Genomic DNA, 23,913 nt, shown 5'->3' with positions numbered 1-23,913 from the left:
GCAAAGTTAGACTATTAACTAATTTCCAATTAGGAAACTAAGGCAGAAGCAGACGGGTCAAGCAGACGGAGCTGGTTTTTCCACTGGATTCACCCGGCCCACTGGGCAATAGGCAGTAAGTTCATTCCAGCCACTGCCCCATTTGAGGACATCCAGGGCATGGCAGGGGTCAGAACTGGCGGTGACAGGAGCCAGGAAGGCATACCTAACTGACCCTTGCCAGCAGGACCCCCGTAACAGCTTCTCTAGATGGTAGCATTGCAATGCCTCCTGGCTGGCATCTGGGGGCCCCTGGTCCTTGAAGCCCATCTCTGTCCTTGGCCTGCCCTGGACCCGTGTGAAACAGGTCCCTGCTCCCCATGGGGCTGTGCTCATGGTTAGTGTCTGGGTATCTGTCCCCGTGAGACCCTCAGGCCTTGTTCACCTCTGCAGCCTTCTTGCCTGGCTCACTCCCCTTCTGCCAGCTCCATTGGGCTTCCCCGTTTCCCCACCAGCGGGACTCTGGCTTGATCCAAAACCATAGCCTGAGAGCCCACGTCCCCTCTGCCGAGACCCAGGACATTCTTTGTGGGCCAGAGTAAAGCCTCCGCGCACAGCTTTTCTGGACCCAAGCTTCCTCCAATGCCACCACGTGCCTCTTCCACACTTCAGACCCACCTGCTCACTCTCCTAGAACCAGAGCATGTGTGGGAACCGCATGCCCCCTCATGCATGGTCAGCAAGTGATAAGACTAGCCTTGAGTTGAAGGGAGTGGCCAGGGGCCAGCTTGGGTGCTGGCCAGGCCTGTGGCCTGTCCTCTTCTGGAAACATTTTTCCCCAGGGAGAAGGTGCTGAGGTGCTGTCAGAGGTGATTCTGGCTTCCTCATGCCCACCTCTGCCCTCACACAGGAGGGGGACACAGACGCCCCAGGCCCAGACACGTGACATCTACTGGTCCGAGTCTCTGGAGAGCCCTGACATACCTCCCTGGGGGCTCCTCCTTCACCCGCCCCTGCCCGTGTGAAGACATGTGTGCCCCGGTAAGCTTGGAGGTGCTGGGGGTGCACAGGCTGCCGCCCCTGCCGCCCCCCCCGCAGTGAGGCACGCCAAGTCAGGCCAGGCCACCGGGGCCAGCATCCAATCTCGCCTCTAGGGCTGAGACGCAAAGCACGGCACTCTTCCCCAGGAGCTCCCTCTACCTTCCCTTGCTGGGACTCAGTCCCCCGCAACCAGAATGCCTTGCCAAACAGGGCTCCAGGACCCGTGCGATGCGCGTAGCAGGCGGCGACTAAGAGGACAGTTGACAAGGTCCCTCTAGGACCGCTGGGGCCCTTCCTCCACACGTGGGGATGAAGTTAGAAACAAAGCACCGGGTTGGAAAGCAATGTATTTCACCCAAAAGGTTGAGAAGGGACAGACTCTGTAAGCTCGGCAGGGAACGGGACGCACAGATCTCAGAATCCGGGACTATCCAAGGAGCCCTTTTCTCAAACGCCGAACGGCGATTCAGGGGACTTGCAGCTGTGGTCCTGGCTGCTGGACTCAGGACACTTGGGACCCTCTGGTCCTTCTCACAATGAGGATGCATCGCCCCAAGTAGAGATTGGAGAAGGGGCAGGGCTGGGATGGGGTTCCCTCCTCGGCTGGGCCTCTGTGGGAGTGGGGGTGCAGGGGGGAACCTTGACCTTTGTACTCAGGAAGGGGCCTAGCCCCAAGTCGGCTGACCATTTAAGGCCCCCAGGCCTCCTGAACTCCAGAAGAGGTCCTGACCCGGTCTGGGGGAGGAGGAAGGGGGACATTGAGGTCGGAGAATCCATCTGTTCCGGGCCAGGAAGCACTTAGTGACCACACAACTTCCCGCTGGGAAGCGACGCAGCCCCTCCCTGGTTACAACCCCTGCTGACCTGAGCTGACCGGAGTGGCAGGCAGTGGGCTGCTGTGGGGACACCCTGTGTGGCCTGGGGCTAAGGACAGCCAGCGCAGGGGTGCCAAGCCCAGCAGGGAGGAGGCGGCGGAGAGCAGCCTGGCGAGCGTGCTGGCCACCTCAGCTCTCCTTGCCCGCTGGGGCCAGGCTTCGGGGGAACGGCGTGGAGTGGCCGGAAGGGCTCTGGGAGCGCCCCACACACGACTCCAGCTTCACCTTGTCCAGGACGGTCTTTTTGATGGAGGCTGGCGAGACCTTCTCCTGGTCGGCCACGGACTGCAGCTCCCTGGGGAGGCAGCGAGGAGGGTTAGCTCCAGGCCGTGCCTCCGTCCTGCGCCCAACTGTTCACCAGGGAGGAGGAAGCCCCCGACGGCCTGGGCGCTCCGTGCTGTCTACCAGCTCAGCTCCCTAGGCCAGGCCCCTGCCCCCTGCCTCCTACTGACTCAGATCAGCTCAGGGTCACCAAACCTACTAGCAGCCCCTCAGCCCCTGAACCCATCCCTGCCCCAAGCAGGGGCCACGTGTCTTGTCCGTATCCCCTGAAGGTTGGGGCCAGAGGGTAGCACTGCCTCCCAGCCTCGCTGTCAGGTCGTGCACTCAAGAGACATTCTGGGCTTCACTGGGGGGCGGGCAGGGATGTGAGAGACATGCCTGTCCATCCTGCAGACCTGGGCTCCAAGCCAAGTCCGCACATCCTGCTGTCCCTCCTCTTTAATTTCCTTTCTGCCGTCACCCGGCTGGTGCAAATGCACAGCGGAGCGCCCTTACAGCTGACCTGCCAAGTCTCCCCAGGAGGTGGCGGGCGGGAGGAGGGTCTGACCCGGGCCCCAGGAGATCTCTCTGGTTCCCACTGGCCTGCCTCTCCAGCCTGGATGGTCACCGGGGTCTGCAGGCTCAAGTGGTGACCCTCCGTGGGGAGCGCCACACGGGCCCGGAGGGCAGCCCGTCTCCACAGGACAACGGATGCCTGGGTACTACCAGCCATGACCCTTGGGCACTGCTGCCAGGCCTCAGTAAATGTGTGCTCGGGGAAAGGCTGAGCAGAACACGGGAGGGCTCTGGCGGGCCGGGTCGCGCAGCCAGGAGCAGGCAGCCTCGGGGGGCCCACCGTGTGCGGATGCAGGAAGCCTCCACAGCGTTGATGAGGAGGGAGCGGAAGCCCCCGCTCTCCAGGACGTGCAAGGCGTGGATGGTGGCCCCGCCGGGAGAGCAGACATTGTCCCTCAGCTGGCCTGGGTGCTGTTCGGAGTCCAGCAGCATCCTGGAGGCCCCCTGCACCAGAGAGAGCCACTGACCGCTGCAGGGCACCTCTCCTGCCTGCAGGCCACTGTCCCCAACCCCAGCCACCGTGCACCCGCTGATTCTCCCCCATCCACCCACCGCAACGGCGTCAGGCCCGGCAAGGAGCAGCCCTCAGCAAAGCATCAGGAAAAGCACTGACCAGCAGAGCCTGGGCTCCAAGGCGGACTGCCAGGCGCCTGGGCAGCCCCATCTTCACACCCCCATCTGCCAGGGCCTCCAGGGCTGTGAATGCCTGCAGGGAAAAGGCACCTAAGCCCTGCCCCAGGCCCTTCCTCCTCCTCCTCCTCCTCCAGGTGTTGGTGCTGCCTGGCAGCTCCGCCCACAGCAGCCAGGGCAGGGAGGAGGAAGGAGGATGTGCCCCGTCCTGGGAAGGGTCCGCACGCCACCACCCGCGGCCGCCCAGCCCCAGTCCTCACGTAGGCTGGGCCGCTGCCGCTGAGCCCGGTGACGGCATCGATCAGGTCCTCCTCCACCTCCGTGCAGAAGCCCACGCTACCCATCAGCTGCTCCAGGAGCCGGCCATCCTCCACCTGGGCGTGGGTGCCCGTGGCGTACACAGTGGCCCCCTCCCGCACCACAACCGGGGTATTGGTCATGCAGCGGATAACTTTGGGGGCCGGCTGGAATGCCATCAGCCTCTGGAGGGGAGAGTGGCTGTGTGTCTGTGCGGCCCCTTGCCCAGCATCGTGTGCTTGGCCTCAGGGAACGCACTCGCCCAACCAAGCACTTCCTGGCTTCTCACTACGGGCAAAGCCAACCGGCCATTTCTCAGCCAGAGCTCCCAAACACAGCGCAGAGCATGCTTCTACCCCCTTCTCAGACCCCACCGGCCTGCACCCACCATGCTCACCTTCTCGATGGAGCTGATGGTGACCCCAGCAGCGCAGGACACCACGATGTGCCGACCCTCCATGTCGGCACCGATCTCGTCCAGGATAAAAGGGATGATATGTGGCTTCACGGCCAGGAAGAGCACGTCACTGTGCCGCACAGTCTCCTTGTTGTGGGGAGTCAGGTTCACTCCCATCTTCTGCAGGGAGCGCCAACCGGGGCTCAGCCTGCCAACGTGGCTGGCCGGGCCCCCTCGTACCTTCCCCAAGCTGAGAGCCCCGGGCATAGAAGAGGACTGAGGCTGCTGAGAACGGGGACAGGCTGGGTAGGGGTTCAGGGCACAGAGCTCTGACAGCCCCCAGTCACCCTTCCCACCCCGAAGCCCAAGCTCTCTGCGCTGATATATGACCCTTTTGGAAACAGAAAACGGATGAGTACCCACGCCACAGCCCTGACGCACCCCACTGTGGGCGGCAGGCCTCGAGGGGTGAGCGGCATTATGGGTGCGCAGGCTCCCAGCTTGAGGTCTGGAACCCTAACTCAGCTGTGGCAAACCAAACCTGTATTCAGTCCCCAGGTGGGTCTGACCTGGCCCCAACTCTGTGGTCCCATCTGCTGGGCTCCCACAGTCCCTGTGGAGGCTCCGTTTGGGGAACCCCATTCCAGTCCAGCACACCCTCCCCACAAGCTGCACGTGTGCCTGTCCCCAGGTCCCAGGAGCTGAGCAAGGGCTGTTACCAGCAGGCCAGCAGGCAGGTCTGTGGGGTGCTACGGCCCAGGGCCCTCCTCTCCTGGGAAGGGTGGTGGTCCCACAGTGTCTCTCACTAGGACCTTTACACCTGGGGCCCTCAGGGTCAAGGCTATCACACGCTCATCTCAGACACAGTGACTTAGCCCCTTCAGGGACCACCTCCCCGTCCCTGTTCACCCTGCACCTACCCTGAGGGCAGAAACCGTGGCCAGGTCCATGTCTGGGGAACTGGCCATGATCTTGTGGGCAGCCAGGATGCCTACGGGTAACAGAGATCCTTCCTCAAGGTCTGTCCTGTACTCCCCCATTCACTTTCACGGGAAGGAAAGTGGAAATTCCACCCCCAGAGTAAGACAGCAACTCCTGCCCCAACCCCAACCACCCCAAGGCTGCCATCTCCCCCAGGACTCAAACAGGGCAAGTTTTCCAGACCCGTCCTTTCACCCCCCAGCCGGTGGAAGGGTCATGGCCCACCCCTGCCCAGCCCGCGGCCTCCCGGCTGCAGGGCTTACCTGCTGCTGTGAAGCCCCTGGCCAAGGCAAAGGCCAGCTGGCCAGCTCCGATGAAACCCACGCTCATGTTGTCGGAGGCGCCGCCCACAGCCCTCCCGGCGGCCACCGGCCCTGCAGGGGCAACTACGGGGCGAGATGGGGCAGGACCCAGAGCAAGAAGTCGGGCGGGCGGTGTCAGGCCCGGCCCCTTGGCCGCTGGCCCGCGCCCATCTCCCCGCTCCCACCGCCAGCGCAGCCGGCCCAAGTTTGCCCGAGGCCGCGCGCCGGCTGCGACGGCGGCGGCTCCAGCCCCTGCGCCCGGACAGTCCCGACGGCCCGGAACAGAGGACACCGCGAGCGGCGGGCGGGCCTCCGGAGCCGGAGAGCCGCGGCGGGCGACGGCTCGGAGCCCGGACGCCCCCCACGTCCGGGCCCCACCCCCACCCCAGGCCCTAGCTGGGGCGCGCAGGGGCGCCTCCTCCTGCCCCGCGCGCGCCCGTGCCCGACCCCAGCTGGGCGCCCACTCACCCACCGACCGCTCGGGTCGCCCGGGAGCCGCGGAGCCGCGCCCGCCACGCGGCACCCGAGCCCGTCGGCCCCACCCCCGCCGCCCCAGCGAATCGCAGGCGCGGCCGCCAGGCGCTGGCCAATCGAGGGGCGCGGGAGGAGCCGGGGGGCGGTTGCATCATCCGCTCGCCCCGCGCCCCCGGCCCAGCCGCCTCCCGGCCTCCTCGCGCCCCTGGCTCCCGCCCCGGGTCCGCGCCCCGCGACGGCGCGTGGGGCCTGAGCGCGCCGGGGCTGCGGCTCCCCGCGCGGGGCCTGGGAGTGGGACGGGCGGACCCGCACACGCCGGGCTGGGGTCCTCAGCTGAGGGGCCCGGGTGCGCCGTTCCTCGAGCAAACTGGAGAGGCGCACACCGTGTCCTCGCTTCTCCGCTCCTTTGTGCGCGTGCGTGCGAGCGTGCGGGAGGCTTGGGAGCAATTTGCGAAATGGAAACATTTAAAATGTAGCACTATCTTGATACTGTGTTTTGTAGCTTTAAAATTTATTTATTGTACCACGAAGCTTGAAAACTGGAGAGGATAGCCTAAGCCTTTTCAGAATCTCAAAATCGGTGTGCGGGGGTGGGGTGGGGGGTGAACCTGGGAGGTCTAGGTCGATCCCGCGTGAGATCCAGACCGTCTTTTTCCCAACTGGGGTTTTCTCTGCAGGTCTTTTCCCCAGGCTGCGGCATGACGGAGGCCATAGGCCTGTATGGCCTAAACCTCCGCAAACAGGGGCTTGGGGCCAGTAGTGACCAATGAGTAAAGAGAAGATGAGATCCTATAGTGTCCCCTAGTTCCCGTGGAGCACTCCCACGTCTCCCGACATCTTGTCAGCAGTGTCCACGGGAATCTGGGGGTTTGCATTTGGAGAACAAGTTGAGTCTGCCTTCGGGTTTTGGGATAGTCCAGGGTCCCAGTCAGCAGAAGTGTTAAGGGCAAAGTAAGAAATAATAGTCATTGGCAACCCCTGCCCTACCTCAGGGGAACAGGTGACCTGCTCTATTTTTTCAGTTCTGTATCCTCAACGGTGACAAGCTGTTCTCAGACCTGATCTGGCATTACCCTGACGTCTGTGCTCCAGAAGCAGGCTATGAGCTCTTGTGGACACAGTGGTGGCCACCAGCACCATCAGACCCATGGGTAGTGACCATGAACGGAAGGTAGATTTCCTGGCGTTCCCCATATGAGGGCAGCAGAACGTTTAGTGCTCTCCCTCTGAGGGAGGCCCTTCTCCAGTTGTCACTCCCAGGATCCATGCCCACCAAACCTCATGACCCAAGTGCCCCCCGAGACTCTTGCCCACCAGCATCTGCCCCTGACCCCATGCCACTTGTCCAAAGTGGACTGTCTGGGGACTGGCCCAGACTCCAAGCCATAGCCATAAAGCCCAGCAGTCCCTCCGAGTATTCCCTGCCTGGACATAATCAAAGGACAGAACCCCTGCCTTCAAAAAGTACTGTTTTTCACTGATAAGAACAAATAACTCCCTCCTTCAAAAAGAAAAAGTCCTCTGACCCGGGGAGTGGCTGTCGGCAGGAACATCCCAAGGCAAGCCTCCCGGAGGGCTTCTGCCATGTTGACCAAAGTGGGATGTCTCCCACTTTGTCTCCCCCACAGACCTTTGAAATTTAGGGTAGGTGGAGCACTGGGAGCACAAGGCCACTGGACAATGAGGAGACAGGGGAGCCGGTGACAGGTAACCGTTTCAGAAGTTTGGCTAGAAAGGAGGAAGAGTGGTCGAGGCGCAGGCCTCCCTGTGAGCTAGGAAGGATGCGACCCATATGCTCCTTCGTCACCTGGAGATGTGCCCCCTGGCCCCCACTCTCCCTCAGTCAGTGAGGGCTGTCAGGACACCTCAGGACACACTGGTCCCCTTGGGGATTGGCTGTTGAGCTGATGATGCCTGTCCCCTCCAGATAAGAACCCTTGTGAGTGCGTGGTCCCTATCAGGCAAGCGAGCCATCCCTCTCACACAAGGGAGCCCCTGGAACCCAAGCCTAAGAGCTGCTTGGGCCCGTGCCGCTCCCCCCCGCAACCCCCCACGGGAGTGTGGGGTGTTGGTGATACCGAACACCACGGCAAGGGAGGGAGACCAGCTCGGCATCAGCCTCCTCTCCCCCAGCCGCATTGCCCACCAAGGGAGAGGACAATGCCTGTTACTCCCTCAGGAGGCCAACCTTCCTCCCTCAGGCACGTCCTGTCTTGTTCCTTCTCCCTACTCACACTGGGGGGAATGGCCCAGGAGGTGCAGTTGGCCATTGCCCCCTGGGCAGAGAGATGCTCACCAGAGACAGGATGCAAACATTAGCGTTTATTTCCTGCTCCCGGGGATGGGCCACGGGGCTGCTGTACTCAGGGGCAGCCAGCGGCCTGGGGTGGCCCCGGCTGGGCTGTCGAGCAGGAGAAGCTGGCTGGAGTGAGGAGGGTGACAGTCCCTGTAGGCTCTGGTGATCACCGGCCGGGTGAACGGATGCTCGAGCGGAGGTCACGGACCTGTGGTACTACGGAGGTGTCCGGTGCCCGGGCTCCATGACCCAGTGGCCGCCCTAGGCTGGGCCCTCCCCCTGGATCAGGGCTACCCCAGACTTGCCTGCTGGGAGCCCACAGTGGGCACTGCAGAACCTGCTGCCCTGGGGCTGATGGTAGGGGCCTGGTGGGCACTCCCTCCCGGGGTGCAAACCCAGCTTCTTCCCCACATTCTGCGTTCAAGGGTGCTGCCAGCCCTCTGTGGGCCCCTGCAGGTCCCCGGCACTGTCTCTAGCCTGATGAGGCTGCCCCGTATGACCAGGCCATGATTCCTTCTTATGGCCACTCAGAGATGGGTGCGGTGGGAATCCCCATCCTTGGTTCCCTCTCTTTGAGGTGGCGCGGAACACCCCAGCAGCACCCTGCTGAGACAGCTGTCCGTCCCACACCCCTGGGAACTGTCCCCTTTTCAAATCTACTTAGGTCACGGCCTGACGGGGTCTCCAGACGCTGATGGGCACATGGGACTGCCTCCAAAATCCTAGCCTTCGTGTCCCCATCTATAAAGTGGGTCACAACAGCACCCAGTTCAAAGGCTTCTCTTGTTTCGGTGGGTGGCACTGAACCAGGGAGGGCCAGGAAATGGAGGGAGACAGAGAGAGAAATAAAGACAGAGATAAGAGAGATACAGAGAGAGAGAGAGAGACAAAGAGACAGGGAGAAGGGCTAGGAGCTGCCTGGGGGAGGACACTTGCCTGTGGCCTGCTCAGGGCCTTCTGTCCCTCTGCCTCCCCTCCCCCCTCCCCAAGCCTGGCCAGAAATCCGGGAGCGGTTCTGCCGGTTGCCTCCCTCTGGCTTGCTTCCTGGGGGTCTTGGTTCACCTGGGTCCCCCTCATGGTGCCTGGAGCCCCTGGAGAGCACGGGTGGGCAGGCAGCTACAGGCTGGGCACGAAGCGGATCCTCTGGGAGTAGGCGAGGTCGGCGATGTACAGGAGCAGGTTGACGTAGGTGAAGGTGGCCACCACCAGCTGGCTGTCCCAGAAGCAGCTGCCTCGGGGGCAGTCGGGCGGCCGCCCGGGCTCCCCGTACTTGGGGTCGAAACAGAAGACAGGCCAGATCACAGCCGCGCTGAGGTAGAGGAGCACAGCTAGGAAGGTGTACACCACCACCAGACGGTCGAAGGGGCATCCCAGACCCCCTGTGTGGCCCGTCACGCTCAGGGCCACCACAGCCACCGTGGCCAGGAAGCACAGGCTGTAGACGGCCACACACCACTGGGTGGCCACGTAGCGCCCGTAGCGGCTGTCGTAGACCAGGGCCCCAAAGATGATGCAGGCCACGAAGGCCTGGACGATCTTGAGGAGCCCCGAGACCGTGGCCATGTAGCTGGCCACCTGGCCCGGCCGGGCCCGGGTCAGGGCTACCTCCACGGCATAGGCCAGGAAGAGGAGCCCCGCAAAGACGCTGGCTGCCAGGCGGAAGTCCCTGGTCGCGCAGCCCGCGGGCTCGGGGGGGCACTGCAGCCGGGCGAAGTACAGCGGGTAGAGGACGGCGGCCGTGGCGGACAGCAGCGTGGCCAGCATGGCGAAGGCCGCCGTAAAGTTGCCCCAGGACAGGTGCAGGCAGCTGTGCAGCCGGGTGAACTCGCAGGCCACCACAAGGCTGGAGAGGGCGAAGCAGAAGCCCCAGGCAGCCATGCAGAAGGCGCCCTGTACGCCCGCGAAGCCTCCCCGGTGGGCCACGAGGCTGAAGGTTGTGCAGCCAAAGGCCAGCTGCAGGACTCGGGCCGTGCCCACAGGGGATGTCACAGCACCTAGGTGCAGATACCCCCCCCCGGGGGGCTCCATGGCGCTGCCCATCTGGCCGGCCTCGTCCTTGCCTGGTGCGCTTCCCCTGGGGCCCCGGTGTCTCTGTGGGGCCGAGGCCCCTCTCTCTGCGGTGGCGGCTGGGACAGGTGCGGGCAGCCTGCAGCAGCGACGATGACGCCGACTCCGCCTGACTTTGCAGCAGGGCTGCCTCTCCGCTGCCTGCGCGGGGCGGGCCAAGCACCCCGGCTCTATAAATAGGTGGTCATGATTGGAGCCCTGGAATAGCAGCCTGGTGTGTCTGTCCCCATCCCCGAGGGTCATCTGACCCCTGCATCCCGCTGCCAAGCCCCTGTCAGGACCATTAACCCCTTGGCTGCTGGCACTGCCCCGCCTCGGATGCACCTGCCTCTGCCGGTCAGTCGGAGGCAGGGTTTGCGGGGGAGGAGGAGGGAGAAGACAGAGAGGGGGGGGGGCTCCGAGGCCTCCAGGACCAGCACTGCTGAGGAGGGAGGAGGCTCTCAGGGAGGCCAGGGGAGCAGTGGGGACTGGGACGGTTTTAGGACCCTGCCGGCCGAGTCGCCGGGTCTCTCGTTCAGCCTGATCTCCTGGAGGTGCTGGGACTGACCCCAGGACACAGAGTTTTAGTTGTCATTTAGGGGTCACTTGTCTTTCCTCGAGTTTAAATAACTCCTAGAAAAAACCCCAGGGCCCCCTTCTTCAGGCTGAAATATTAACAGTATACGATCACGACCTGAGCCAAAGGCAGATGCTTCACTGACTGAGCCACCCCTGCGCCCCTGGATTCAAGAATTATTAATATTTTGCCCTATTTGTGTTCTCTCTCCCACACACCATTAATTATTAATAATACTAATTAATTCTGAGGATGCCTGGGAGGCTCAGTGGTTAAGCGTCTGCCTTCAGCTCAGGTCATGATTCCGGGGTCTTGGGATCGAGTCCTACATTGGGCTCCCTGCTCAGTGGGGGGAGCTGCTTCTCCCTCTGCTTGCCGCTCCCTCTGCTGTGGGCTCTGACGAATAAATTATAAAATCTTTAAATAATATATGAGTTAATTCTGCAGATATGATGATTTGCCACAAGATACTTCTATGGACACCTCCTAAGAATAAAGCCATTCTCCCACAGTTGGGACATTTTTTTAAAAAAGATTTTATTTATTTACTTATTTATTTATCTATTTGACAGAGAGAGCAAGAGCGCAGGCACAAGCAGGGGGAGCAGCAGAGGGAGAGGGAGAAGCAGGCTCCCTGATGAGCAGAGATCCAAAGTGGAGGCTCTATCCCAGGACCCTGGGATCATGACCTCAGCTGAAGGCCAGCTGACTGAGCCACCAGGCACCCCCACACTTGGGAAATCTAAGAATGATCATCTGATGGGGCACCTGGGTGGCTCACTCGGTAAAATCTGCCTTCGGCTCAGGTCATGATCCTGGGGTCCAGGGATTGAGTCCTACATCAGGCTCCCTGCTCAGCAGAGAGCCTGCTTCTCCCTCTCCCACTTCCCCTGCTTGTGCTCACTTTTCTCTCTCTCTCACACGTGCGTGTGCACACAGGCGCTCTCGAATAATAAATAAATAAAATCTTTAAAAAAAAAAAAAAGAGGGGCGTCTGGGTGGCTCAGTTGGTAAGCGTCTGCCTTCGGCTCAGGTCATGATCCCAGCGTCCTGGGATCGAGTCCCACATCGGGCTCCTTGCTCGGCAGGGAGCCTGCTTCTCCCTCTGCCTCTGCCTGCCTCTCTGTCTGCTTGTGCTCGCTCTCTCTCCCTCTCTCTCTGACAAATAAATAAATAAAATCTTTAAAAAAAAAAAAAAAAGAAAGAAAGAAAGAAAGAAAGAAAGAATGAGGACACCTGGGTGGCTCAGTGGATTAAGCCTCTGCCTTCGGCTCAGGTCATGATCTCAGGGTCCTGGGATCGAGTCCCGCATCGGGCTCTCTGCTCAGCAGGGAGCCTGCTTCCTCCTCTCTCTCTGCCTGCCTCTCTGCCTGCTTGTGATCTCTGTCTGTCAAATAAATAAATAAATAAATAAAAGAATGATCACCTGATACATGGTTCTTACTCAATTTTCTCCATCTATTCCTGAAAACATTTTATACCTCTTAATTAATTAATTAAATAATTAATTTTATTATGACTTGCAGGCCCTGAAGTCAGGACCGTGAGATCAAGACCTGAGCTGAGATCTGGCGCCTGGTGCTCAACGCACCGAGCCCCGCCCCCGCCCGGCACGTTGCACCTTATAAAGCATTTGTCGCAGACTCTGATTGGGGTCATGCCTTGACGCGGTCTGTCATGTGTCTCAGTTTCCTTCATTCCAGAGTAGTCTCTACTCCCCTCCCCCTGCTCCGCTGTACTGTCTGTCTGTCTGTTTCCCTCTGGTTAGACTCTGTGAGACGCTCTTGGCAGGAAAACCAGGGAGTCTGTCGGGAGAACCGTGACAGGGAGTGCCCAGAGCACGGAAGGCGGCCGTCGGCGTGGAGTGAACTGGAATCGTCCCCAGTTCACGATTCCACGTCTCCACTTCCTGCTGCCTTCCCAGGGTCTCAGCAGCCACGGGGCCGCTCGTGGACAGTGTTCTCAGCGAGCACACACAGCCCCTCTAGCTGTGGAATCGTAGGGGTTGTCTGACCTGATGCGCCTGCTTGTGATTTTTCCAGAACAGCTAATCTAACCGTAAAATAAGGGATTCTTGTTTGTTCTCGTGTCTTTAATGCTCCGAGATCATGTCTGGACGCTGAGGAGGGGGCAGGATGGATGGAGGGTCCTCCTCCCGCTCGCTGGGGAGCCTGGCCGGCTCGCTCATTCAGGAGGAAGGCTCTGTCCTCGGGCAGTGCCCCGTGTGCCCTCGGGTAGGATTCTCTGCTTCATCCCTTCCGGCATCTGCTGCGTGTGCTCCTGACCCTGGCCAAGGGAGCGAGGGGGCGTGGGCCTTCGGCCTCGGGGGAGCCCTCTCCGTCAGAGCAGACGGTGGTCTCATTTCTCTCGAGCAGACGAGTGCCATGCGCTTTAGACAAAGTTCACAACTCCGCGAATCCTAACAGTGAGCCGAGCCACGTTTCTCCACCACACAAACGGTTGCTGGGCACCCCCCCCGCCACGCCCTCCCCCAAGAGGTCCAGCTTGTAGCGCCTGAAACCTCGGGCATCCCGGGAAGACTGGGCTCAGCGTTGGGGAGTGTCCCTGCGTGCCTGGGGACCGCCAGCCAGGATATGCAGGTGGAAGACAGCCTCCCAGGCACCCGCAGCAGGTGTGGCGAGGGAGGGGGCGCCTTGCTTCCTGAGGAGCAGACACTGCCCAGACAGGGCTGGGGTCTCTGACGGCCTGCATGGAGATGCTTGGAAGTCAGGTCAACAGGGAAGGCCGGGGAGGGGCGGGGCGTGATGACAAATGTCAACGTCCTGCGCTTTGCAGTGAAGGGCAGCCAGGACTGACCGCTCGCCTTTCTTTCTCGGTCGGGAATATGTGCAGAAAGGGTGTATTCCCTTGTGGGGAGAGGTCCCATCAGGCCTCCACCGCGGGTATGAAGCTCGGTGCTCTGGTGCCCCGGGGAGCACGAGGCTGCCTGCTAATCTCTGGGCCGGCCCCAGACGGAGCGAGACATCTGACGAGGGTGACCTGATGAGGGTCGCTGCTGCCACCCTTCTCTGCACAGAGCCGGTCTTGGGCCGTGCCACCCAAGTCCCCCACCCAGCTCAACTGTGGCAGGCCCCTTTCTGTGACTCTCCCCTTTGGGGTCCTCCCCACCCCCTTTCCCCCAGGGAACGTACTATCCATGGCTCTCTGGGGCCCCCCAGAGAGGGGGGGTCAGTCACTCCTGGATAGACCTTCTTTCGTCTCCAGCACTTGACCTCCCCATCCCTGACCTCGCTATTGCCCTTGACTGTCGGGACTGCATGGGTTTCCACAGGGGACCATGGGGCAGTGGCCCATGGAGGAGACCACAAGTGGGCCACTAAGGGCCACCTGGGGAAGTCAACATGGGTGTCTCTCTGGGGTGGGAGGAGGTCCCTCTCGGGCCCACTGTGGCCCTGATGTGTGGGCAGAGCTGGTCAGACTCCGCCGCACGGGGGAGTCACCCCGCAGCAAGGTCAGGGGGCCTTGCTGGGAGTGAGGGTGTGGGGTCTCTGAGATTTCTCCCCCATTCTGTGGATGGGTCTGCCAGCTCCTGTCGCCTGTGATGGGAGGCCGGGTGCAGAGTCCAGGCTGAGCCTGGCAAGGGTCCTCCCTCTGCCCCGTGGCCTCTCCAGGCCTCAGCTCCTTTAACCGTCAATCTGGGGCTCTAAGAAAACCTGCTTGAGGGCTGCTCGGGACCATGTACTGGGATGCCAGAGGCGGGAGAGCTCAGGAAGCCCCGCCAGGGAGCAGCCCCGCCTCTGGTACTTTGTCCTGCAGCAGACATGGTGAGGCCGCAGAGCCCAGCACTGGTGAGGAGCGCGAGGAGCAGCGCCGGCCGCATGCCTGTGCTGGGATGGGATGCCGGCCCCGGGGGCCATTGGCAGCTCCGGCTGGGCCGGAGGGGGTTTTCATCCCAAATCTGCCTCTTCGCATGTGCCTGGGGGGCCTCGTGAGAATAGGTACGACGCAGACTTTTTTTTTTTTTTTAAGATTTTATTTATTTATTTGACAGACAGAGTATCTGTCTGTCTGTGACAGACATCACAAGTAGGCAGAGAGGCAGGCCGAGAGAGAGAGGGAAGCAGGCTCCCCGCCGAGCAGAGAGCCCGATGCGGGGCTCGATCCCAGGACCCTGAGATCATGACCTGAGCCGAAGGCAGCGGCTTAACCCACTGAGCCACCCAGGCGTCCACGACGCAGACTTTTAAAGAAAAATGTTCCCTGGCTAACTAGTGTCTCTCTGGAGTGACATTTCTGGGGAGACGGGGCATGACAGCGTGGGGTGTGCGGCGCTCGGAGCGGCTCAGCGTGTGAACGTCCCCAGTCTGCTGTGACCCCTGTGTCGTGGTCCTGACCCATGCTTGCTGTGTGCGTGGCTGGAAGAAGGGTCTGGAAAGGGCCACGAGGCAGGGTGAGGGCCTGAACAGGACCTGTGTGTCCAAGGGCTGCCATGTAGGATCCTGCCGCCCGGGCGGTGGGGGTCGGGGGTGTGCCGTGGGCAGCAACTCCCCCAAACAAACATGCCCGCAAGGTTAGGCTCTCTGGTTGTCTTTATGATTTTTTTCATTGTTTAAAAAAAAACACGGTACAAAAGAATATCATTAATCATATATTTCTTATTTTCCTTTTTAAAAAAATTAAAGTAATAAAAAAGTGACTTTATAAAATAATACAAAAGGCCAGGAGAGGCCGGGTGGGGGGCTGGGGGATGGCGGGACCCAGGACCCCGGCTCAGCGGGGCCTCCCGCAGGCAGTGGTGGGGGGCAGTGAAGGTGGCAGCGGGGACAGCCGGCCGGAGCCTAGGTCCCCGAGCTCAGCATGCCGAGGAGTTTACTGGGCTCCAGACCCTGCTGCTGCGCCACGGCCTGCACGTCAAATCCCATGTGCATGAGGAACTGCGCCACGTTCATCTCCTGCCCTGTGAACTGGTCCCGGATAGTGGGGCAGGAGGGGTTGCAGTGGGGCCAAGGGCAGCTGTCCACCAGGTGAACCGGGCAGCCCTTCAGGGGGGCTTTGCTGGCCTTGTGGCTGTCGTGCAAGCTCCTGTCCCAACAGTGCAGTGCCCGGGGCAGCGAGGTCCCCTTCACCTGCACGTCCGTCCAGTGGCTGCAGACAGAAATCCAGGTGGGGGGGTCACCTAGTGTGGCCAGAGGGGGCAGGGGGCGGGCTGGGTCTGAGTGCTGGCCACACAGCCGGTTGTGTACGTGGTACTGATGGCCCTAGAAAGCCCCGACACAGAGCCAGGCCAGGCAGGGGGCCCGCGGGGGACTGGGCCTGGGCCTGGGATCCACTCAGGGCTTGGGGACACTGACCTTCGGATGATGATCTCGTGGGACAGGCAGGCAGGGGCGAAGCTGGCCCTGTCGGGAAGGAGGCACACTGTGACCCCCGGGCCCTTCCCCACCCAGCCCGGTGCCCACTGCCCTGGGAACCTGTCCCCTCCCTGGCTCCCACCCCCCTCCCATAGCCACGCCTGGCCAGCTGCTCCTCTGGACCAGGCCTTGTCCCCTCCAGCCCACATGCTCTGATGAACCCCGGTCTCTTCCTGCCTCTGAACCCTGCTCCAAGTGCGCCGCTGCCGGGCACAGCCAGCTGGGCCGTGGGGGGAGGCCGACCCGGACATGCCACAGTCACGGACTGGGTAGTCATAGACTGTGTTTCTCGAGCACTTTTAGGTTCACATCAAAATGCACTGGGAGGTACAGAGATTCCCGTGCACGCCTGGTCCACGAGCACAGCCTCCCTTGCCATCCGCATCCCACGGATGGTGGGTCTGTCACAGCTGACGAGCCCACACGGACACGCCATCGTCACGCGGAGCCCGTGGCGTACGTCACGGCTCGCTCTCGCCGCTGTGCGTTCTGTGGGTTTGCACGCGTGTGTAACGACGTGTGTCCACCATCGTGGTCTCCTACGGAGCAGTCTCACCGTCCGACAACTCTCTGTGCTCTGTTCATCCTTCCCCCGCCCCAGCTCTGTCCTTGGTACCCACTGATCCTGCTGCCCCCCAGCTCTGCTGTTTCCAGAACGTCCTGGGGTTGGAATCCTGCGCTGCACGGCCTTCTTTCTCCGAGGAACGCGCACGTGAGCTGCCTCACGTCTTCCCGCGGCTGGAAAGCTCCCTTTTCCCCAGCGCGGGCCGACACCCTCACCCGGGCGGCCAGGGGCCGCTTCTCGCCTGTGAGGCCACTCGTGCAGCCTAGCAGTTTGCCGCGCACCGAGGGGGCTGGGGTCGGGGGTGTCTCCAGGACTCACGGCACATCCTTGAGCGTGTTCCGCAGCTCGCGGCCCAGGTTCTGGATGTAGAGCCACTGGCCCTCCTGCACAGGCTGCCCCGTGAGATGGACGTTGTCGACGGTGAGCTGGGCCTCGTCAAACAACCACTGCACCACAAACACCGGGCCTGGGGGGCACAGCTCAGCTGGGCTTCGCCTCGGCACTCGGCCCCCACCCCAGGCGAAGGGCCTCCGGGGTCCCAGCCAGGGCCACGGTAGGCTTGCAGACCTGCTGGGCTCTCTCCCTGGGAGTGCTGGCACCCAGCCCCCACGGCACCCTGGTCTGAGGAAGGACCCTGTTACACATCCCCCACCCCCTTCCCCGGCCTGGCTCCCATGCTCTCTGCTTTGACCAAAACTTGGTGATGTCCCTTTGAGGGTGGAGCAGGGAGGGACGGCCCAGGCCCCAACAAGGGCAGCACAGGGACTCATGCTGAGCACATTCCTGACTGAATGTGCACAGGGTGACCAGCCACCCTGGCTTGCCTGGGGCCAAGTGCATGGCCAATGCCGAGACTGGAAGGGACCCAGGCAGACCCAGAGAGTGCAGGTACCCCGCTCCCGTGTAGGCGGGCAGTGGTGTCCCCCCGGGCCGGCCTCTTGACTCCAGACCCGAAGAAGCCTGGCCTAGCACTCCTTGCTCGCCGCCCGCCCCCGCCCCGCGCCCCACTGCAGCCAGCCCCTCACAGCGCAGTGTCGGGTAGACTTTGTAGCCGAAGAAGCAGTTCCACTCCTCGCCGTCCTTGAATTGGTGCCGACAGCGCTCCGGGACCACCCCGTTCCAGTACCTGGGCATAGGCTGGGGGTCAGGCAGCCCCCGGCCCCGTCCCCACCGCCACCCCCCCGACAGGCGCTCTGCAGAGGGGCCGGACAACCTCCCAGCGCCCGGCCAGCCTCCCGGCCTCTGGCACCTGATGCCTCGGCGGATGGCCTCCGTGGGCGCGCAGGTGACCGTGTCGACGCAGTCTGTGCCGCGGTACTGCTTGTTGTCCAGGAACCAGCCCGAGTCCGCCAGGCCCCGCACCTGGATGGCTGGGTAACCCAGCTCCTCCAGCTGCTCGGCCACCCGGTCCACGTTCAGCAGCACCCCCGTGCCCCCCGCGCTGCAGAGAAGGCAGCGTGTGAGGCCCCGGAACCCGCCCTGCCCCCGGGGCCAGCCCCAAGCCCCGCCTGGGGTCCTGAAGCCTTCTGAACAATGGGCTCCCAGACTTGTGTGCCTTTTGGGGTCCCAGAGGCACTGACCCCGAGGCACTGAACTAAGTGGCAGGCCCTCCCACTTCCTGCCGTTCCTCTTTCCCTTCTCTCTCACTCTCTGACTCAGCTCCCTTATCTGCAAACTGGGGTGAACTCTGTGGGCTCAGGCCCAGTTCTCTAGTCTCTGGATACCCTCTGGGCCCTCTGCATGCCTGTAACCAGGTGTGATCCCACTTACAGGGACGCTGACCCTTGAGAAGGCATCCTGTTTCACAACAAATGCCTCACCGATTACCTAGGTCACTGTTGCCCAAGGCCTCCCTGGCCTCTGGCGAGCACAGGGCCCAGAAGCAGTCTCTGGACGGCCTCCAGCTGCGTAGCAATCTGTAGCTGAACCCTGGGGACCCTCGCGCCGCCTGCCCAGGCAGGGTGAAGCCGGAGCCCTCTACAGTCCCAGGCTCAGCCCCTGCTTGCCCTCCCATCCCTACTCCCGCCGCACCCCTGCAGAATCCCGCCTCGCCCTGCCTGGCTCACCTGCTTCCTGCCAGCAGCAGCACCTTGGCCCCGCTCAGCCCTTTGCCCAGGAGCTCTCGGACCACCTCCTGGATGATGAGGGCACCCATGAAGGCATACTCGTCTGCAGGGGGAGGGAGGGTGGCTTCAGGTGGGAGTCCAGACAGAGAGCAAGGCTTCCTGCCTCCAGGTTGGAAGGAGGAAGAGTTCGAGCTGGGGGTCTGGGGGCTCTTCCAGGGGCTATGGCCTGGGTGAACTGGAGGGAAGTGGTCAGGGGCCCACGGCATAGCCTTGGGCCCCTCCCCAGGGAACACCCAGGAGTGTGGACCCCTGCAGGCAGCCAGCCAGCCATGGACAGCCAGCCGTGGGTGTTTGGGGCAGTCATCCTGGGACACACTGTCAGGGACTTAGAGGGAGTTCTGATACCGAGACCGGCCTCCCTGCCTTGTCTTTCGGGGGCGGGGAAGAGAGAGAGAGGAAGGCCGGGGACTCACTCTTCTCCGACTTGGACGAAGCCCCGCTCCAGACATCGCTGGAGCAGTAAGGGATGAAGCTGTGAACAAGGACCGTGTGAGCCACCGTCCTCCTCCGCCACCCACGGCCCTCAGGAACGACCCCCTTCCCGGGAAGGATCCTGAGAACAAGGCCTCCTGGGAAGGAAGTCTCCGAGGACAAGGCCCCACGGACTGCCCAGGAAGGACACCCCCCCCCCATAAGGGCCCTCTCCAATGAGGACCACCCCCTGTGGGACCCGCCCAGGAAAGAACCCACTGGAGGTAGGCCGCCCAGGGAGCACCCTCTGTTCCCTCTTACACCATGTTGGCATTCCACCAGTGGGGGTTTTCCTCGGGCTGGGAGGACAGGATCCCGGTGCCTGCAGTGGGGGAGGACAGAGGCAGTGGTCCCAGTGGGCAGTTTCTGGGGGGAAGGTGTGCAGCGACGAGACCACAGGAAGCTGTGGGATGTGGGCGACCCTACTTGGCCGCAACAAGGCAGGTGGGCCAGGCCAGTCACTCGGATGCGACCCTGGACCTCTCCCACCCTCCCCTGGCCTAGGGATGAGGGCTGGGAGCCACGGTAAGGCCCCCCCCCCCCCGGAGCTTACCTGCACAGTAAGAATGAAGATGTTAGGTGGGTGCCCTGGCCTTAGGAGGGCCAGAGAACTAGGGGGTGGGCAAGGGTGGGGCCTCCCCAGGGCTCTAGAAAGCCAGGACAGCAAGGGTTGTTCCAGAACTTGGAACTGGGAGACCCCGCCAATCCATACCCCCAGGGGGAAGCCCCAGGCAATCTGAGACCCGAGACTCGCCCACCTGTGCGGGTGCGCGGCCAGTCTCTGGAGCTCATGAGGCGCCGCATGGTGTCGTAGCGGGAGTCGCAGTTCTCCCTGTCGAAGCAGTACCAGCCACCTGCGGGCACAGCCCCCACGTCAGGGCGCGCGCGCGCAGGGGCCTCCGCCCGCCTCGCCGCCTCGGCTCCTGGGACGCACCTTCCAGAAAAAGGAGCCACCGCCGACTGCCCTTGGATTCCTTCAAGTAGTAGCTGCAGGGGGGGAGGGAGGGACGGGCGGGGCGGGTGGTCAGCTCTGGGGACGAAAGGGTCATTCCACCTGTCGCCCGGCGCACGCTCCGGCCGCACGAGGGCGCCAGCGGCCAGGTCCCGCAGAGCGCGCGCGGCCCGCCGGCCGTGGCTGTCCCGGGAGGTGGCGCTCGCAGGGCGGGAAGGGCCGCGCGGGGCTGTGTGGTCCGTGGAAAATCCCCACGGCCCGCCCCGCGCGGGACCCGCTGTAACCTTGGCGCCGGCGGCCGGGCGGGCCGGGGGGCGGTCTTCGCTGGGCTCGGGATCTCCTAGGACGCGCGGCGCTGCTTGGAGACGGAAAAGCGCCCTCTCCGGAGGCGTGTGCGTGGGGCGGGATCCCTGGGACCCGCCGGGAGGTCGTGGAAGGGCGCGGGTGTCACCGGGTCCTCCGGCTGACGACTACCGACCCGCAGCCTTACATCCTTCCTTCATACGCTTTGGGGCTGGACAGGGGTGAATGCCGCACCCCAGTTCCTTCCGTCCCACCTGCGCCCCTTCCCTGTCCCTCTGGCTGGCTGGGGCCCCAGGCAGTCCCGGCAGCAGCAAGGAGCAGAGAGGGTCGGTGTGGAGCTGGCGTGGGGATGGGGGCACAGCAGGACTCTCCCCGCCCCGCTGCATTGCCTCCTCCTGCTGGAGCGAGGGCCACTCGAGGGCTGCCATCTCCCCGCCCAGAGACCGAAGGACGCGGACAGAGGGGTTGGGCACCAGTGACCGAGGGGTCAGTGCCCGGCCTGGCGCGACGCCAGCTCTCCGAGCGCCGCCCCACCCCACACCATCCTCGCCAGGGTCGGCTCCTCTCCCCCGGGGGCGACCAGCGCAGGGACTCCGTGCGTTCGAGGGCGCACGGAGGCGCAGGGCGCGAGCGCCGCGGTGACCAGGCGGCGGGAACCCGGGGGGCCGCCTGCAGGGGCGCGCCGGGCGGGGCGGTGGGCGCAGGCCTTACCCGGCCGGGCTGCCGTCGTTGCAGGTCACGGACGTGTTGAGCAAGAGGTGCAGGCGCAGGTCCTCGTTGAGCTGCTGAGCCGAGCAGGGGTACAGCGACTGGGCCAGGCTTTTGACCTGCGCCATGAAGCTGTCCATGTTGCCCTCCACGGCCGTGAAGTCCAGCGGGAAGCTCTCCACCGGCTGCCCGGCCGCGGGGGCGGCCTCAGCACGAGGCGGGGGCGGCGGCAGGGGCGGCTGCTGGCCGCGGCGCCGCCAGGTCTTCCTGCCCTCGCCGCCCCCGGCCCAGTGCAGCAGGCCCAGCAGCAGCAGCACGCGCACCCCTCGGCCCATGGCCGCGCCGCTCGGGCCCGCGGCCACCTGCGGAGAGCGGGCGGCCTTGAGGCGGCAGCGGCGGCGGCGGCGGCGGCGTTGGGAGCGCCGGGTCGCAGGGCGCCGGTCGCGCCTGCTCGCTCGCCCCGCTCCCCGCGCTGGGCCCGGCAGAGGAAGCGCGGGCGGCTCGGCGTCGAGGCTCCGGGGACCGGGCGCCGTCGGCCTGGGCAGCTCGGGCTCCGCGCGCGGCCGGCGAGGGCAGCGCAGGGTCTGGGTGCGCTGGCTCCGGCCCGCGCCAATAAAGCGGCGGGGGCCGAGCCTGGGCGTAGTTTGCGGGGGCCGCGGCGGCCCGGGTGCCCGCGCGTTAGATGTGCCGCCGCCGCCCGCCTCGGCGGAGGGGGAGGGGGCCGCGCTCGCTCTTTTCTTGGCGGAGGCATCGCCTTTTCTTCCCAAACCGCAAGCCTGACGGAGGGGCCTGGCCTACCCCGCCGCGGCCGCCGGAGGCGCTCCCGGCCCGGCTCCGTGGGGGGCAGCGCGGCCCCGCGGTCCCGGCAGCTCCATTCCCCGCGGCCGGCCCGGCGCCGCCGCCCCCGCCCCCGGGAGGCTGGAAGGGGCGGCGGGGCCGGGGCCGGGGGTGGGGGCGCCGGGCAGGAGCGGGGCTTTTCGCGCCGGGACTCCGCCTGCCGCGCAGAGGCCGGGCCCGACGGGGCTGGGGGGCGCAGGGCGGGTGCGCTCACCTGAGCCGCCCGGGGGCCCCCCGCCACCCCCCGCCGCCCAGGCCCGGAGCAGCCCGCGGGCCACCCGAACCCCGGCCCGCACCCCCCGCCCCTAACGGGCCCGAGCCCCGCGCTCACCGCGGCCGACCCCGCGGCCCCGGCTCCTCGGCGTCGCTCGCCCTGCGCCAGCCCGCTGGGACGCCGGCTCGGCTGCGCTCCCCTCTGGCGCTGGCGCGGAGCCGCCCGGGACTTTTATCCAGCGGGGCCCCCGGGATCAAAGCGACGGCGGACACAGGGCCCCGCGCCGAGGGGCCGGCAGCAGCGGCGCCGGGGCCTCCAGGAGGAGCGGACAGGTGTGGCGCGGGACCCGGCGCCCTCGGTGACCTGCGGGAGGCAGCGGGCGCCCCGGCACGGCGCCACGGGGGAGTCGCCAGATCCCGCCGCCTGGATGGACAGATTCTGGGCGGCGCTGGGAAGCCGTGGGGCGCTGCCACTTACCGAGGTCGGTGGGCCTCGGGGTGGGGTCCCGGATCCTCTCTGCCCGAGCCCTGGCTGAGCGCTCCACCCCAAGGGCCCCCAAGAATCTCTCCCTGCCCCAGCCACCACTGGGAAGTCAGGGGCCAGGATCTATAAGCCGCGGGCTTGGTCTCCCCTGAGTGACCTCCAGCCAACCAAGTTCATCATGGGCTCACCTTCCCCACGGGCCTCACTGAGGACAGAAGGAGACTCTTTCTCAGAAATCAAAACGGCAAGGAGGGGGGGGCAGGTGTTTGCTTAGGAGGATTCTAGCGGGTGGGTGGGGAGAAAAAAAAGCATTGTTCACCCTCCACACCCACAAAGTGCCATGGACAGCTCCAGCAGACCTTTTCTCTTAACCCCTCCCATCTACAGTCCAGGGGATGCTGTTACACCCATTTTAAAGAGAGGCCTTGCCTTTTGGGACAGGAGCCCAAACTGGGGCAGGCCTTCCGGAGCCCCTCTCCTGGTTCAGGGCAATGGGGAGGCTGTGCCCTCTGGAAAGCACCTGCAGCCCCTTGTGGGGCAGGAGATTCAAGGCCTCCAGGGCCCTGGCAGCAGTCCTCCCAACCCCCGATTGCTGCTGGCCCTGAGTGCCCTCTGTCCTCATGGGGCCCGAGGCTGGGCGCTGAGCTGCCTGTCTCCCGGTAAGACCAAACAGGGCCCTTAACAGCCGTTGTTTGGGCACTGGAGGGGTGTGAGAAGCTGGGGCAGAGCCCTGGAAACCTAAGATGAGCCAGAGGTGTCCCGTAGGTTGGCCTGGGCTGGGGTCATTCAACCATGGAGAGGGCATGTGGTGTCACAGGTGTGTGTCCTCCCCAAAGGCCCCTTCAGGGTGGCTGTGTGCCCATTTTCTGGATGATGGGGACTGAGACTCAGAGAAGCTAATGGAAGAGCTGAGGATGAGCTCTGTTCATTCAGCCGTCCACACCTCCTGTCGTCCCCCTGTCCCCCTGGCTGACCCTTGTCAGGTCAGCTTGAAGGCCACGCTTGGGATCGGCCAGCTAGAGTCAGTAGCTTCAAACTTTGGTTCCACCCAGAGGTAGTCCCACTTCCCACCTGGCCCCAGCTGACCTTCGCTTTGGGGAGAACCTGCTTAGGGAGCCCTCGCCCTCTAGAAGCCTGTGGCCCCTAGTCC

The 23,913-nt window shown here is 63.9% G+C and overlaps 3 protein-coding genes across 4 annotated transcripts; all 3 read right to left on the bottom strand.

Moving 5' to 3' along the window:
* Positions 1–1,349: 1,349 nt before the first annotated feature.
* Positions 1,350–5,861, bottom strand: PYCR1 (pyrroline-5-carboxylate reductase 1). 2 transcript variants are annotated; one of them, XM_044247200.1, is made up of 8 exons: positions 5,808–5,861; positions 5,301–5,423; positions 4,977–5,047; positions 4,057–4,236; positions 3,623–3,844; positions 3,346–3,438; positions 3,013–3,176; positions 1,350–2,190 (listed from the first exon to the last, which is right to left on the bottom strand). In XM_044247200.1, exons 2-8 carry the CDS (start codon positions 5,365–5,367, stop codon positions 2,025–2,027), a joined length of 963 nt encoding a protein of 320 aa, XP_044103135.1. In that variant the 5' UTR covers positions 5,368–5,423; positions 5,808–5,861; the 3' UTR covers positions 1,350–2,024. The 2 variants fall into 2 exon arrangements, with proteins under 2 accessions (XP_044103135.1, XP_044103134.1); XM_044247199.1 differs by having other exon boundaries at positions 5,812–5,831.
* A 3,364-nt stretch (positions 5,862–9,225) lies between these two features.
* MYADML2 (myeloid associated differentiation marker like 2) lies at positions 9,226–10,419 on the bottom strand. The gene has a single exon (XM_044250325.1). The coding sequence runs from the start codon at positions 10,417–10,419 to the stop codon at positions 9,226–9,228; it is 1,194 nt and encodes a 397-aa protein (XP_044106260.1).
* Positions 10,420–15,407: 4,988 nt separating this feature from the next.
* On the bottom strand, positions 15,408–21,564 carry NOTUM (notum, palmitoleoyl-protein carboxylesterase). Its single transcript, XM_044250324.1, has 11 exons — positions 21,233–21,564; positions 20,201–20,253; positions 20,025–20,120; positions 19,528–19,588; positions 19,209–19,267; positions 18,736–18,838; positions 17,919–18,110; positions 17,695–17,795; positions 16,988–17,135; positions 16,045–16,092; positions 15,408–15,838 (listed from the first exon to the last, which is right to left on the bottom strand). Exons 1-11 carry the CDS (start codon positions 21,562–21,564, stop codon positions 15,532–15,534), a joined length of 1,500 nt encoding a protein of 499 aa, XP_044106259.1. The 3' UTR covers positions 15,408–15,531.
* Between the last annotated feature and the right edge of the window lie 2,349 nt (positions 21,565–23,913).

Source organism: Neovison vison, chromosome 5, assembly GCF_020171115.1.
Source record: "Neovison vison isolate M4711 chromosome 5, ASM_NN_V1, whole genome shotgun sequence".
NCBI classification, from domain to species: Eukaryota; Metazoa; Chordata; class Mammalia; order Carnivora; family Mustelidae; genus Neogale; species Neogale vison.
The sequence above is the reverse complement of the archived record's forward strand: the minus strand, read 5'-3'. Positions and strand labels throughout refer to the sequence as shown.